The 16,857-nt window shown below is 36.7% G+C and overlaps 1 protein-coding gene across 4 annotated transcripts in view; it reads left to right on the forward strand.

Annotated features, from left to right (window-relative positions):
* The window catches only part of RBM25 (RNA binding motif protein 25), a 32,958-nt gene extending 16,672 nt beyond the window's left edge, over positions 1-16,286 (forward strand). For 3 of the 4 annotated variants that reach the window (XM_053945115.1, XM_053945116.1, XM_053945114.1), the window contains exons 8-19: positions 2,121-2,174; positions 2,428-2,511; positions 6,162-6,439; positions 7,279-7,489; positions 7,790-7,879; positions 9,519-9,592; positions 10,254-10,404; positions 10,749-11,073; positions 12,078-12,352; positions 12,802-12,900; positions 13,618-13,665; positions 14,718-16,286. In XM_053945115.1, coding sequence (XP_053801090.1) covers positions 2,121-2,174; positions 2,428-2,511; positions 6,162-6,439; positions 7,279-7,489; positions 7,790-7,879; positions 9,519-9,592; positions 10,254-10,404; positions 10,749-11,073; positions 12,078-12,352; positions 12,802-12,900; positions 13,618-13,665; positions 14,718-14,810 — 1,782 coding nt within the window. In that variant the 3' untranslated portion in view covers positions 14,811-16,286. The remainder of the gene's footprint in view (positions 1-2,120; positions 2,175-2,427; positions 2,512-6,161; positions 6,440-7,278; positions 7,490-7,789; positions 7,880-9,518; positions 9,593-10,253; positions 10,405-10,748; positions 11,074-12,077; positions 12,353-12,801; positions 12,901-13,617; positions 13,666-14,717) is intronic. The other variant, XM_053945117.1, reaches the window with a different exon arrangement.
* Positions 16,287-16,857: the final 571 nt, after the last annotated feature.

Consider the following 16,857-nt stretch of genomic DNA (forward strand, 5'->3'; position numbering starts at 1 on the left):
AATGCTTTAAACCTAAACTTCTGATGAGAAAACAAATCAACAAGCATTGATGTCAGCAGCAGTTTTTTTTAAATTTTTTTTTTTTGAGCTGAAAGCTAGTCAGTTATAGACACCATCCCTTCAGGATGGTTTAGGGATTTAAGCACATAAACTTCTTGGAACAACAGGTTTGAATCTGGGCAGGACTGAACCGACCTTTCATCCCTCTGAAGGTGGAAATACTGAATTTAGTGCAGTTTAATCTGTATGTGCATATAGGGTTTTTCAGATAAGAACTTTAAAAACAACTGTAAAGAGTTCCTGCATACCATCCACTTCCAGTGAAAGATGCCAGGGCACTATTGTAATGCCACGAATTTGGTAGTTTTTGACAAAATACTTCTCTCTGCTTCTAGAATGCATTCTTGTAGTGTGCCTTGATCCAACTGGTTGCTGCTGTCTACCCATATGTGGAAGCACTTCATTAGTTGTATATGTCCTTGAAGGGATCCTTCAGGGATGAAAGGCATATTGTAATCTTCCTGCCTTACAAAATCACTTTCAAACATGTTTCAATTTGGCTGGATTTGGTCAGCCAGCTTTCCTATCTTGTGCAATGCAAAAAAAAACGTGTTAAGCAGGAATGAATGTTCTGGTTTAGACCTGCTTCTGTGAATGACCTTTTTATGGATTGAAATAAAATGGAGAAGGGGGAACAAGGATAAGCAAACTCAGACTTAGCTTTTCCAGCAAAGTTTCTAACCATGGGAAAATGGGCTTTCCCACCTACTATTCTGCACCTTATATGAAAGAGATTGGAAAATTGTTTGACCAAGATTTTTACCCACTTAAGTCTTCTGCAAAGTACCTTTTCCAAGGCAATGATGCAGTTTCAAATGCTTGTGGAGTTTAAATGTGGTGCAAGAAATATCTCCCTCGGGGAGCAAGTCTAACTTCCCGCAATGTTGTTAGTCATGGCCAACCTGAGGTATAAAAGTGCTGAGCTGAGAATTTGTTTTTCTTTCCTCTCCCTCCCTTTGGGAGAAGATGTTTTCTTTGATGACAATTTGCAAATGAGTCACTGTCTAATGCTATCAGCTGTATTTTTTTGTTACAAGCACTGTTACAATATGTATTGTCCTGTGGGTAAATATACATATATACGGCCATGAAAAATGCCAGGTAGTTAAACATTGTAAGAGACCTTTGCAGTCATGAAGAGCTGGGTGCTGGGTATGTCCCTGTGACAGAGCGATATTCGCTTAGCTCTGTGTTGTGTAGAACTTTATTAATCTGAGCTAGTCAAGTAGCCACATGAGCTCTTTTAAAATACGCAGCACTTGTGGGTTGAAATTGAACCCCATCATCCTTCCCATACTGGGAGGGAAGACAAGAAACTTGGAAGTTGCCTTCTTTGGCCTGTGTGGATAGAGATGGGAGTAAAGAGATGGTACTAGCTTGTTCTCTTGTCCATAAAGGAGAGGGGAGAGAAAGACTGTTGAGGGTGGGGGGGAAAGGGAAGGTGGATGCAGATATATTGTGGGGGCGGTGAGGGGGGTTGTGGAAACTCACCAGCTTTGGGGCTGTTGTCCCCTGAAGGGCTTGGTGTGGAGATGACTCCCGCTGGTGTTAGCAGCAGAGGCTGTTAGTTCTTCTGGGTGAAGGCATGACTGCTGTGGGGGAGTTGAAAATGTGTGCGGGGAGCTGAGAGTGAGTGGAATCTGGTTTTCAATTTCAAGCACGGGGGAACCTCGCTAATTCGCACTAACTATAAGAGCAGGTGCAATCTACCAAATTCTGCGAATTAGCGAGTAAATAAAATCAAGACATACCCACTGCAAATATACTTACTTGTTTTGGCAAGTGTAGCTTAGCCTTGTTTCTGATGCTACCATAGCATACTAATATCCTGTAGTACAGTAATTCAGTGAAGTCTTACTAACATGAGACATCACTATGTGTTTTTTAAGTAGTTCAGCAAAGGGAGAATTAGCGAGGTTCTTCTGTAACTTTGTTGAGTCAAAGAAATGAGATCACAGCAATACAATATTGCTTTGTAGTACAAACATACAAAACATTGTTTTTCAGAGTAGTGTGCAATCAATTTTTAAAAAAAAAAATCTCCGTGGATTTTTCCGCAGATTTTCCGCAGATTTCCAGTGGCCCCACTGATACCTTATCCACTCATCACCAAGGTTCGTTTACATTGTAGGCTTTGACAATGACTATGTTTACTGCTAGTTGCCAGATTTGTGACTCTTGTCCATCTGATTTTTTTTTTTTTCTCCACTCATTAACATCAGACTGTCAGGTTTGGTACTGCAGAAGGACTTTATTTATCTCTTGCAAGACTGGTTGAAAACTTCTAACCTTCAGCTTTTCTCTTGTTCTCCTATGTCTGTACAGATGGCGGTTAATGCTTTTACTCCTGTCCCCCTTGTTTTTTAGGAGGATATAAATGCTATAGAAATGGAGGAAGACAAAAGAGACCTGATATCAAGAGAGATCAGTAAATTCAGAGACACACACAAGGTAGTATTCTTGTTTTTGCACTTGATACAAATTAGGCTTTTTCAAAATCCAAAAAACCACTATTAAAAAATTTAGCAGTACATTGCAATATCACTTAAAATTATGTTTGTATTAGGTTTAATATACATGTAGTTCTTTACAAGTCAGAAAAAGACAGTTGCCACGTTAAAGTGGCCCGTGACATCTTTATACTAAGACTTTGATTGCTACTGAGTATTTTTCAGTCTTCTCACTTCAGCATGAATAAAGGCAGCTTAAGTTGCTACACATACATTAAGTCAAGATATTTATAAGTGAAGGCTAAACGGGGCTACAGTATAAAACATACACTTGAGTGTGTTTCTCTAGGTAGATTTGTAACATTATCCAAGATTTATGAAGAGATGAAACGTGAATTAAATTAAAGTCTTTTATTTTAATAGTTCTAAGTTAAGAGTGGGGGAAGATTAAAACTAGGTCAGTGGTTACCAGACTTACCAAACTTTAGATGCATGGAAGAACTGTAAATTCCCATAAAGCTAATCTATTCATTGACCCCCACCATTATGATAGAGATCATATGGTGACTAATGCAAGATGAAACTCACAGCTTGGAAAGTAACATGGAATAGGATGTAAGTATGAGTTTCTGTTTTTTATTATACTTATGGATGCCCCCTCAGAAAAATATGCAAAGGGGTAACTGGCTTGGAAATGTTTGTGCACATCGAGTCCCACCCCAAGGTCCCCACTTACAGAAGTTTCCACTAATGCTAGTGCAAATGTGAATGTTTCTGCTTTGGAAAGTGATACTTGTGGATCGGAGAGCACAGCTATGCATGTGATGTTCTTATTTTAATGTTTAGCTTAAAGTTGGTATTAATTTTTCCCCAACAAGATTGGAGTGGTCCTTGGCCTAGGGAAGTATCAACAAGCTGCTCTTTGGAGCACACACTTGTCTTTCAAAATACCCCCAAATCAACATTAGCGAAAATGTTGAAGATACAGCAAGGTGAAATGTGCCCATGTTGTTCAGCTTTACCACATACAGTCACTGGGGATGGTACCATGTTTTCATGCAACCGTATTAATATGAACACAGGTGACTACATGTTAATGTAGGTACATGTTTTCTGGTTTTCTCTTGACTAAAGTTTTGCAAGATAGAAACCTGGGGGAAAAATCTAGAAAAAGTCAACTGAAGTAGCTCAGCAATTGAATGTGAAACTGGTTAGTGGTGAAACTTCAGTAGAACTACATTCAAGTCCAAGCCCCAAGTTGTCACTAATACTAAAATGCAAACAAGTAATGCTTTTTTTAAATTGCAAACTAAACAAACAACAACAAAAAAAAAACAAAACAAAACAAAAAAAAAAAAACAAAAAACAAAAAAACAAAACAAAACAAACAAACAAAAAAAACCAAGCTTCACTGTTCCAGAAGCTGTTGGGCATTTCACTGCCCTTGATTTGTATTTTTGGGGGGCTATTTTGAATTTCTTAACATGAAAATTCAACTGGAAGTAGTCATTGTGTATATTGGATATGTTTAAAAGGGGCTGTTGAATCCTTAGCAGCGGGCTAGTGAGCACAGTGAACCTTTGCATGTTTTTGGTATGAGTTTATAAACAGTAACAACAGACTGTCAGGGTATCAGCATTGCAGGGGGCGTCCATTTACAGCACGGACGAGTCTGAAGAGAGCTCAAGGTAAGATTTATAATTCTTCTACCTGTTCATTTCTGTTCATTACTTCAGTTTATCTGATACTGTTCCCATCCCATTACCCTGTCAGATCCTTTTATTTAGATTTACAGAAGTTGACTGAGGTCAGATTTTCATTACAGAATACACCAGTTTATTTTTTCAATTGGATTTTAAGGAAGTGGACTTAAGAAAAGGATTTTAATATACCAAAACTTGTGCATGTGTATTTACACTTCAGTGAATATATTTTTAATAAAAGAAAGAAACCCACTCTCTTGAGAAATCTCACCATAAACAAAGTTTTTGAGAGTGGTGAAAAAGCAGGAGTTCAACTAAAGAAATTTCTATTGGAACATCTAAGATAACCTGTAAGTATCAACCACTTCAGTATGTAAACTTTCTTTAAAAGTATATGAAATTCGAGGTAAGTTGTTTTTAAAAGTTGACAACTTAGTTTTAACATTTGACCCTACTGAGGTTTAACACTGTAAAGCTCCTGGATAATACAGTCCTTAGAAATAAGTTTTTCAGCCCAGTGTGTATTATAGGATCTAAGTTTTGTATTTTTTTTTCCACATCAATTTTCTACCAATTCCTACCATTTTTAGTCCCTTTTTCCTTTGTGATTTCAATGTATCCAACATGGGTTTGCCTGTATTGTGTTATCAATGCAGCAGAGTTTCACTGGATACATTAATCACTAGTGAATTAGCTTTATTTCTGTAATCCTTTGTCGGTTCTCTGGTCCCTATGCCTAAGGCAGAAGAACATTAATCAGGTAAGATTGCTTTTTAAAGTTGTCTTAAATGCTTTGTTTAAAAGAAAAGAAAAAAAAAAAACCACAAACCAGAGAAAATGCTGTTTCATTGTTCCAGTTTTTAATTTCATTTCAGTGTTGGTAAACGTGGAGCCAAAGGGGATAAACCTGTTTATTCTGCTCAATATTTGTTCAAAAAGTGGTGTTCTTGCATCCATCAGGTTGAAATTTGGTATATTTGGTTGTTATTTGGTATATTTGTGAACCGTGTACTTGCTCTTCCTCCCAGAAACATAGCTAATAGGCAAGGTTAATCCAGTGTTGGCGGTCCATGTCCTAGCACAGCATCTGTAAGTGAACACATAACAATTGCTTCCAAGGATGGATTTATCTATCATTCTGTTGATGTATTTTCTATTGTCTTATAGGAATTCTGGTCATAAGAACTGTTTCTATATGAAAAAAGTGGCAATTTTGTACAATTTTTAGTAAAACTGTAGCAGGTAACCTTTAGTTTCTGTGTTTCGAAAGAGCTATTTCCAACCTTTTTTTACCTGTCTCCATCTTGCAGTGGTGGAAGTTAAGATTCCATTCTGCAGAGTCCAGTTCTTACCAATGAACACTTAGAACTTTTTTAGGGAGGGAAAAGGGGAAAAGTGACAGTTTTCTTCACTGTTTAACCACATGCACCATGTGTAAGTGGATATATTTCTTTACCTGAGTTTTCATCTAGGATGGTTTTGGTGTGCCAAGACTTTTTGGGAAACAACTCACTGTCCCAGTAAGCATTCCACTGAAATATATTTTCCTAATTGAACAGAGTTAATTTTATCAGCTGGAAGTTCACTTTAGTTGTACCCAACTGGCTTATAGGTCCAGTGGAATTTGAGTCCCACCTGAGTCATGACTGGTAGTGCACACTGAATGTGCAGTTTAGTCAGCTCATAATACAAGGCCAGCCCTACTCTGCTAAGGTTGGAGATTGCTGGTCTGTGTAGATCTGTGCTGTTGCACAAAACTTAGTCTTGTGATTGCTGCATTTTGATTTCCTACTTACGAGTTCCAAAAAATACCCACCAAACCCTATTTAATATTTTAAAAGTAGTGGCGGTTTTGGTATTTCCATTACCAGCCTTGTGTGTTGCGTCGGGAATATCCAGTTTGTGTAACTACAAAATTAACTATGAAAGTTCTCTTGTTGGTTTTTAGAAACTGGAGGAGGAAAAAGGCAAAAAGGAGAAAGAAAGACAGGAAATTGAAAAAGAACGCAGAGAAAGAGAAAGGGAACGGGAGCGTGAACGAGAAAGGAGGGAGCGTGAAAGAGAGAGGGAACGTGAACGAGAGAAGGAGAAGGAACGGGAGCGTGAACGGGAGCGAGATAGGGACCGTGACCGAACTAAAGACCGAGACAGAGACCGCGAACGAGACAGAGACCGGGACAGAGATCGTGAAAGGAGTTCAGATCGCAAGGATCGGAGCAGATCAAGGTAAATGTACTTCAGCTGCTATTTATTTCACTTTTTCGTAGGGCTGTTTACTAAATGCATATAGTTAGTATATCAGCTGCCATTCAGAAGAGAATGATCCTTGTGGAAGATCACAGTAACAGCAGGAAATTCAGACTGGGAGAATACTTGATTTCCCCCACAGTACAAGAATATAAAAACTGCAATATGCAGTAAGCAACTCTCCAATTATGATTTAAGTATACTGGCTTTATCTCAAGTATCTCCTATTTTTCATTAGTTTATTCCTGCTAAAAGTTATCTTATGTTTGTGGTATTTCTTAGCTTAAGCAGGTTTTATCATTTCCTTTGTTACATGGTGAGCTTCTGGATTGGATTTTGGGGGGTTTCATTTGGGGTTTTTGTTTGGATTGTGGGTCTTTTTAGTAAAAGCAAGGGGATTACTCTTTCAAGCTGTAATTAATCATATCCTATTCCAAGTGCTGCTTTCACATTAAATCATCTTGTCAGAAGTGTTAAAATTGTCTGTAAGCCACATAAACATGAAAGATTTGTTATGGATACCCTTTATTTCTGGTGGTTTGGGCTGTGGAGAAGTGCTAACACAGTCTCGTAAGAAATTGCCATATGCTCATGCTTAGTTTCTGTAGATACTGCTATTTAATGGTTAGTGTTCAAACAACTACTTTTAGTGGATTTTTGAATACCCATCAGTAAATATTGATTTTATGCCCATTTCTATACCAGCTAATCATCTTCTACAACTACAGAAGGAAAATAACCTTTAAAATGCTATTAATCATTTGACTGAAAGGAAAGGAAGGCTCTCTACTGAACTTTGGGGTTTTTTCTTCCTTCAGAGAAAAAAGCAGAGACAGGGAAAGAGAACGTGAGAGGGAAAGAGAACGAGAACGCGAGAGGGAACGGGAAAGAGAACGGGAACGGGAAAGAGAGCGGGAAAGAGAGCGGGAAAAGGATAAGAAGAGAGACCGAGAAGAAGATGAAGAAGATGCCTACGAACGACGAAAACTGGAGAGGAAACTGCGTGAAAAGGAAGCTGCATATCAAGAGGTAGGTTGGAATTTTTAAGGTTCTTTAAATAAAAAGAAGTTTCTGAGAGTTGATAATAAATCCTCTAGTATAAAATCCATCATTCTCCTTTTCCTAAATACGTTTTTTACCCTTTAAGTACATGAGCTGGGGCAGAATATGTAAGTCTCTGTCAAAACAGACTTTTTATTTGGATGTTTTGAATTAAAATTATGCGAATTATTTATAGTACTGTTATTTTAAAAAACAATCCATACTAACTTTGTAATACTGCTGTTCTTAATGTTCTTGGGGATTGAAGTATATTTTCTTCTGTTGCAGCGTCTTAAAAACTGGGAAATCAGAGAACGAAAAAAAAGTCGAGAATATGAAAAAGAGGCTGAGAGGGAAGAAGAAAGAAGACGGGAAATGGTAAGGCTTATCATTTGGCATGTAATTTTCTCTGCCTTGTTCTCCTGGTCCTGTTTAGAATGAAATATTCTACTGTTATGTTTATGGACAGTAATAGAGCTCTTATTTTGTATAAAGGCCATGTGTGGTTTTATACCTAAAAAATCCCTAGTTAATAGACTCAAAAGAGAAGATGTCTGGTAAGTGGGAGTACTGTTTAAAATCTGAAAAACAAAGCCTAGTGGTTTGGCCTTCTGAAGGCAGAAGAGTGAGAAATAGGCAGCTGCGTAATATTGTGGTCTGATCATCACATACTATTAACATCTGTAATTTGTGTCAGATTTGTGACAAAACCTACTGTGTGTTCTATGTCATGCAGCTAGAATTAGACCTGTTTAACTTCCAACCTGCTCATGTGCCCAAACCTTTTATGAGACATGATACAATATTCTTTAATGTATCTACAGACTTCATAAATGCCTGTCCTTAGTTCATTAGTTGTGAAATTATCACAGTTACCAATGTAACACTTGGAAGCTTTGTTGCAAAAGACACCTTAGGAAGATGGATAATTCTGTAATCTCATAATTTTGTGCTAAAGCATAAAGAAGTTATTTTAAGTTTTAGGGTGTTATTTTACTTCATAGATTCCCAGAGAAGGAGAGATGTTGAGAGAGTAGAGAATGGGTTAGAAATTGCTTCAAAGCCGTATATGCAAAGAAACACACAGGGGAAAGAGGATTATGAAATACATTGTTTCATGTGGAATCCAGGTTTTCCCTCTAAATGCATGAGGGGGGGAAAATGTTTAAAATTGACTCAATGATATTTTCCATTCCAAATCCTCCTGGATGCTGGCTGTGGATGGCAGTTGTAGAAAACAGTGTTTCATTTTGTGCTGAAATTACAACCATAATCATAATTTGTTTCTCAAAGTCATTAGCACAGAAATATATTGTTGTTGGTTTAAGGATATTGCTTAAATACATGTTACAAGGTCCTAATTTAATTTCTCTTAAAGATCTAGGGGTATTACCTTTTTTTATCAGAGGGGGAGAAAATGTCTCCTCTCTTTCTCCCTCACTCCCTACAGTGTTAGGCCTTCACATTAATACCACATAAGCCTGTACATGAGTGCCATATGCTTTGTTTCAGTACCACAACAGGAGGGTGCTTATCTAGGAGCAACCATCAGATTTGTTTCTGTGCATGACTCTCTTAAAAAAGCTCTTGAAACAAAGCAGTACTGATAAAATACACTTAGGCTGCCATGTTAAAATACTCAGTAACAGACTTAAAGGATTTGGAGAAAAGGAACTTCTGATCCTCTTCATCTGTAATGTAAAACAAAATACATGCCCACCCATATATATATATTTATTTGGTTCCTGTATATATAAATATAAATATATTTATAAATAAATAAATAAATAAATATATATATATATATATATATATATATATGCGCACAAATCAGTGACACAATACCAGTGGACTGTCTTGATGCAATACTAAAACTTTTCCATTTTCTGTTTGGAAAACTCTGTATTTTTAGTTTAAAGCAGAGTAGATCTACAATTAACTTGCTAATAACATTAATAAATTTTAAACTCCTGGAAAGGAAACCAGAAATCATTATTTAAGTTTCGATTCCTTGCAGGCAAAAGAAGCCAAACGGTTGAAAGAATTCTTAGAAGATTATGATGATGACAGAGATGATCCAAAATACTACAGGTATGGCTTTGTATTCCTAACAAAAAAATGTCCATTATTAATTTAAACACAATTATGGGGTTTGTTGGCAGATGCTTATGGAGTTTATATTTGACTGGTAATGTGGCAATAATTACCTAATTTTTTTGTGTCACTTGGTAAGTGACAGAGGGAAAAGGAAAGCTCCTTACTTCTACTGGTTAATGTTTGGGAGTAGCTGCTCATTCCTATCACTTTATTTTCATGAGGCAGGGCAGAGGTCAATGTAATGTCAAAATAAGGTGCTGGGAGAAGGGAACAAACATGCCTCTAAATAATTCACTGCAAAGAAGCTTCATGCTTGTTAATGTAAATTATTGGGAATATCCTTCAGCGTGGGACTAACTAACGTTTGCATAAAACTAATTTAGCAGAAGTGGTTCTGGCCAAAAATCTATAAAACTTAATTCTTTCTCTAAAGAGATCAGCAGTCACATTCTCTACTTCTGTTTAATGTGGTGGGTTGATTCTGTTCAGTAAGGTTGAGAACTGGTATCTTAAGATTCTAATGTTACAAAAACAGAGGATGCCAGGTGCTCTTATGAATCTTATTTGTGTTTAGTGGGGGATATATCTGCATGAAGTTTTTCTTGTATTGTGGTACAAGCCCCTCATTGAAATGTTCTCTCAACCCCTTTTATAGGGGTAGTGCTCTTCAGAAGAGGCTAAGAGACAGGGAGAAAGAGATGGAAGCAGATGAACGAGATAGGAAAAGGGAAAAAGAAGAACTGGAAGAAATTAGGCAGCGTCTTCTAGCCGAAGGACATCCAGATCCAGATGCAGAACTCCAGAGGGTGAGTTGCTGTTGGTCTGACAGGAAAACGAGTCCTTTGTATTCTGGTTGTATTGAGCAAAATTGTGTAAGAGATCTGATATTTACTATTTTCTCTATTTACTTTTTCTTGTAAGAAAATCCAGATAGGCAGTAGGAACAATGGAAACAAAAAAACTTTCCAGATCAACATCCAGATTTTATGGAGTTTGAAAACAAATTTGAATTAATCAGTATTCCTTACAAGAATGCCAGTAGTTACAAGTATTTTTCTTGACTAACAAGGAGAAAGATCTTTAGATTCTTTTCAAACAGTACTGGTTTTGAGAGAGCTTCTATTTTTGCTAATTGTCTGTTTCATTGTAGATGGAGCAGGAGGCTGAGCGACGTAGGCAGCCACAAATAAAGCAAGAGCCAGAATCTGAGGAGGAAGAGGAAGACAAGGCAGAAAAAGAAGAAAAAAGAGAAGAGCCAGAGGAAGAGGAGGAGGAGCCTGAACAAAAGCCCTGCCTTAAACCAACTTTACGACCCATCAGTTCTGCTCCATCTGTTTCTTCAGCTAGTGGAAATGCAACTCCTAACACACCTGGTGATGAATCTCCCTGTGGCATTATTATCCCACATGAAAATTCACCTGAACAACAACAACTGGAGGAGCATCGGCCCAAAATAGGACTCAGCCTCAAATTGGGCAAGTTTATGTTTTATTTCAGTCTTCCATATGGGATCAAAATAAAAATTGTCAAGCTGAGTAGCCACATGGTTTTCCAAATATGTCGTATGGTTTGATGTATTTATATCAAGTAGTTGTTATCCAGATGCTGTGCTTGAGTTGACCTACCCAGAAGATACATTTTATAGAGCTCTTCATCTAAAACCTTGAGGACAAAAAGAAGGAAATTTAGGCATGTCCAAGGGCTAATTTTTGTGGGAATGTTCTGAGCTAGGATTGGTTATTTTCTCCTTAATATATCTGTAAATATCTCTTTAAACTTATTGCTACTTTTCATTGGTGTAAGCATATGTTAAATTTAAGACCTAGGTAGTTCTTATGTTTACTTAAAACTCTTTTGAAGGAAAAAAAAAAAAATAAAATTAGATTTTTTTCTCCCTTTAAGAATATCACAATGAACTGATGACAGTTGTGAGTGAAATTTGAGCCTAGAGTTCCTTAGTACTGTAGCAATTTCCTGCTGTTTTAAAAAAAATAATTCTGAGCAGCAGAACTAAAAACATTTGTATTCCAGAAGGTTTGTGTGGTTTATATTTACTATTTTGATTAAGTTGTGCTGGGCTGTACTTTGAGCTCACACTGTGTTATATCTTGAATGATGAGAGACTGTGTGGTATTAGGCTGATGAACGCTTTTCTTATGCCTTGCAGCCTTTCACTCTGTGTTCTGCCTTGGCTAAGGCTGGGACTTGACTATAGTCTTCGTCAGAGAGAGTGCTAATTGGTTTCAGGGCAGAGAAAGAAGACCCTATTTTCCAAATGGGTCAGTCTTGAACAAACTCCATTAAAAATCTTTACCTCTTTTGCCACTTTTGTAACAGGGTTTTAAAGGTTAAAAGCCAATGCCAGGCATTCGTAGACGTTTATGTAGCATACAAAGCAGTATTCCTCAAGTAATGGGGGAAGAGCAAACTAGTTTCAGTTGCAGTTGATGAATATGTTACTCTGCCTTTTGGATTGTAGGTGCCTGCAACAGTCCTAATCAGCCCAATGCTGTAAAAAGGAAGAAACTTGCTGTGGATAGTGTTTTCAATAAATTTGATGATGAAGACAGTGACGATGTGCCCCGGAAAAGGAAACTTGTTCCCCTGGATTATGGAGAAGAAGATAAAAGCAATATTAAAGGCAGTGTCAATACAGAAGAAAAGCGCAAGCACATTAAGAGTCTCATTGAGAAGATACCCACAGCAAAACCAGAGCTCTTTGCTTATCCTCTTGACTGGTCAATTGTGGATTCAGTAAGTTGATTCATTTAACCATTTTTAAAAAGGCTTAATTTTTCCAAGTAAACAGTATAATTGAATAGAAAAGCAAGGTTACTGGGATCCCAGTGGATTGGAGCGTCATCATCTAGTGGAGTCAAACTTGAGTCCTCTATTTATTGTTCGTACATAATCCTTATTCTGAAGTATGCCTGCTTATTCTTGTTTGATTTCTCCCGAATTGCCACTACAAATAATCAAGCAGTTTTATGGAAGGAGGAAAAAAGACATTGTAAAAACATCTTTGAGTGGCTCTCAGAAATACTTGCAGATGCCAAAACTCTAAGGGTTATATCATTGATAGCAAAATGTATCTTCTGCTGAATAGCTGTTTGAGTCTTCTAGATGCCTATTGGGCAACTGTTGCAACAGAGTGATATTTAAGGTAATTATTAATTTTGGTTTTGTGATTTTTTTTTTTCCAGACACTAATGGAACGTCGAATTAGACCATGGATTAACAAGAAAATAATAGAATATATTGGTGAAGAAGAAGCCACACTAGTTGACTTTGTTTGCTCTAAGGTTCGTATCTCATGCTTTCTCTGTGAAGTAAGGGCTTTGCTCCCTATTTAAAATGCAGCAATGACTCCTGTACTCATGTTTATAATGGCTTGTCTTGGTTTATCTTGGGGCTACCATATGAGAGGCGGAGCAAGTCCTGAGAGTTTTGTGACACAGTTGATTAGCAGAAAGTCAAAAGTAGAAGTTGAATATTTGCCATGCTTACATTATATACAGGTGTGTGTATATGTGTAAATAAATGGAACTCTGTAGTATTGAAAGACAACTTACTTGGTTCTGGGGGAAAAAAAAATTAAATTTTTTAATTTAATACTTAACAGGTAGATGAGAAATCCAGTTAGAAGTGATACAGGGATAATTTTGCCTTTGTCTTCCATTAGCAGCTTATTGTTAAAGGAAGAGAAGCTTTTTCTTTAAATTTAGAAAACATAATTGGAGATATAAGAATAGCCAGCAAATACAGGAAATACTGTGAATCTCTGGAGCTTCCTGGAACTTACTCCTCAGTAATTTGCCATAAACTAGCACTCACTATGATGGATTCTGATGCAGTTTAATACTAATTTTTGCTATGGCTATTACTGGAACCTGATGAACTGCAAATAATTCTTGCGTGTGCAGAGATTTCAGAACTCCTTGGACATAGCTGGATTTTATCCAAAAATGTGTATAAGGTTTAGTCTAAGTTTTCAGTCTAAAAACATTTGTTTCTTCCAGGTTATGGCTCACAGCTCACCTCAGAGCATACTGGATGATGTTGCCATGGTAAGCAGAAATTCTGTAACTGATACACCTTCTACATTTTACTGAAGCTAAAAGTCAATTATGCAAAATAGCAGGAGTCCGTAACAGAAAACACGCATTAGATATGATTAAGCACATCATGCTAGCACAGGCGTTATTTTGCACTTAGAGCACCTAGGTACAAATTACTGACCCCTCTTCAGAACTTCTCTAGGACTCAGAAATGTGGAACAAAAATTTTTGTCCCTAATAGTAGATGTCAAAATCAACAATAACAGAACTGTATCAGAAATAAAAACTTTTATTCCTTCTCATTCTTATTAATAGATTTTTGTTAGTGGTTTAGTGGGTCTTTTCCTAATTAATGAGCAAAAGGTGATTTTCTGTAAAAAAGTAAAAGCTCTTTTTTGCTTGGTGTTGGAAGAGACAAACAGTATGAAATAATGCTACTATTCCACCATGGTTTCATACACTGAAAGTGAATAAAAACTAATCCACTCTCTTCCTGTAAGGAAACTTGGAGGCAAAGTTGGTAGGAACCACATGCATAGTGCAAGATAGTAGATAGTTTTTGGTGTGGCTTGTAGGTGACTTGGGGAACTTCGGAGAGATGCTGTGCACACTAAAAGTTTGTACAGATTCAAGAGAAGCCTAGATAATAAGTTCAGGGAAGAGAATTCCATTGAGGGTTTATTTAACAAATGTCCAAGAAAGTTCCAAATGAAATGAGCAGAGACTAGGAGTTAATTTAAGGGAAGATACCATATGTGAATGTCCTGTTCTTACATGGTTTCCAAGCCTGCCATTTCTCTGCCTCTTCCCAAACCACTTTTCGATACTATTTTACTGATGCTTCTACCTCTAAGTGCTCAACAGCTGCCCTATACAAGTATGTAGTTAGAGCCTGGTCAAGTCACTGATGCTGGACAGACAAACTCGCCAGTGTTTCATTCGGTCCCTCTCAAAGACTTGTATTGTGCTATATCCATTTTCTTATGATGTATCTACAATTAGTCTTTATAACTGGAATGCATAACCTAAAAAATAATCTATAAAATATGTATTTCCTACAGGTACTAGATGAAGAAGCTGAAGTTTTCATAGTCAAAATGTGGAGGTTGTTGATATACGAGACAGAAGCAAAGAAGATTGGCCTAGTGAAATAAAGCACTCTCCTTGCTTCTAGGGTTCCATGTCAATTTTGGGCTTTTTTTTCTCCCATTGTTCAGAGACTTTGAATTCTCTCTGTTCTCAGAGACTTGAGACCTGTATTTTTTTATGTAGAAAATGTGAATTTTTTTGTCCTCTGCTCTGAGGCCCCTTTTACCCTTCTCAATTAGTTATTAAATCCTGCATTGGTTCTCTTTATAATACATGAGGTACAATTACCGGTATGTTTTATAAGCTGCAGCTACTGTACATGCTCTTTGGTAATTTTGTTATGTTACTCTGATTCTTGTAAATATTAAGAAAAAAAAATCCCGTTTTGCAAAACGTTTGCACTTAATGTGGAACTATATCAGTTACAGATGAAGACAAAGGATTTTACTCCAAGTTTATCAGTGTTTTTTTGGGAGCATACTTCCCCTTTTTTATTTAAGAAATGATCAAAATGCAGGTTAAAAAAAAGCATCTTGAGCTGTTTTCACAGAACAGCTTTGTGTGTTAATTTGGTCTCTTCATCTGACTGAAAAAGGAGTTCCTTCAAACTTCTCTTTGTAATGTGAACCAGTAGTACTCTTGGTATTTTGTTGCCTATTAAGAGTTACTAATGAAGCTGGGAACCTAATCTCTTGCAGATGCTCTGCTTCTTTCCCAGAAAGTGCAAATCACAGGAAATTTTTTATTTGCTCAGTTAAAACAAGAGCAGGACCTAAATTCAGTAAGTGCTATCTAATGGTTTTTGGTTTTTTCTTCTGCTCAATTTCATTTTAGACCTACCTACTATCCCTTCTGTCTCCAAAATAATCAGATGGCTTTTTTAAGAAGAAACTATTTTTTAAAACTTTTTTTTTTTAGTATTTAGAAACAAAACAAAAAGCCCTGTTTGGATGTAACTGTCTCTTAAAAAATAATAAAAAAAAAACAAACCATGTAAACTAAAACGTAAGTTTTCAAACAAAGCTGAAATCTTGTTTTTATCCATACTGTTAAACTAGCCCTGACTTTTGTTTTCTACTGTACGCAGTCTCTCATCCACAAAAAGAGGGTAATATTTTCCTGCTTTGTTTGTATGTTTTTTTTATAAATAGACTGATATGGTATAAATGATGACATGTACTGTAAACTGCATTTTTTTATCTCATACCTGGGTAAGAAGTCAAATCTATAATGTGCTGTGAGCTGTTTCGATTGCAGGAGGACTGTGTTCCAGGGAGCAAACGGTCTCAAAGTTATTTTTAATTTTTGAAACAAAATTCTTAATAGCAAACAAATTAAGTAAAGGTGTTCCAGTATCTCTGTATTGTATTTAACTGAAGGATACAGGTTGACCTGTTCAGAAAACATAACTGTGACCTTGAGTTACTAGTTTTTTGTATCTGGAGAGGACACTTGAAAACACTGTTCTTAACAATTGGGATCGTGTATAGGTTCCACCATGTAAATATTTCAGATATTAAAAATGTATATATTTGATTTAAGGGTTGATATTCTTTTGGAGTCTTATGCAGCATGCAATTGTATTTAACACTTAATTGAATCAAGTGTTCCCAAATTGGGAGGAGTGGGGGGTCTAAAACTACCTCTTGCTTATATCAGGTGACTAGAAGCCTGCAAATTTAGATGTGATCCCAGTATGTTCTTTCTCATCCCTGTGATACTATACTACACTACATACCACCAAATATTCTTTTTTAACTTGAAGTGTCATGCTCAGATGTTACTTTCACGTTGTGCTTGAGTTTGCCTGAGAATGTTTTGGTTTGCATGCTTACATGTTGCAATCTTCCTATTTTTTTCTGCAACTTGATGATTGCAACCCTAAGAAATTACTTCCCTTTTCTCCCTATAAAGTTCTGCATCATCATTTCCCAAAAGTTTTTCAAATTCTAAATAAATTCAAAGCTTGCTCTGTGTGTAGCAAATACAGAGAAGAGGGAGAGTGAACTTCATGAATGCCTTTTGACCTGGTAAATGGCATTCTTTAGTAGTTAAACAAGACAAATGTGGCAAATGCATTGTAATGCCCTTGTGTGACAGATTGCCCAACAT

This window comes from Vidua chalybeata, chromosome 6 (assembly GCF_026979565.1).
Source record: "Vidua chalybeata isolate OUT-0048 chromosome 6, bVidCha1 merged haplotype, whole genome shotgun sequence".
In the NCBI taxonomy this organism is placed as follows: domain Eukaryota; kingdom Metazoa; phylum Chordata; class Aves; order Passeriformes; family Viduidae; genus Vidua; species Vidua chalybeata.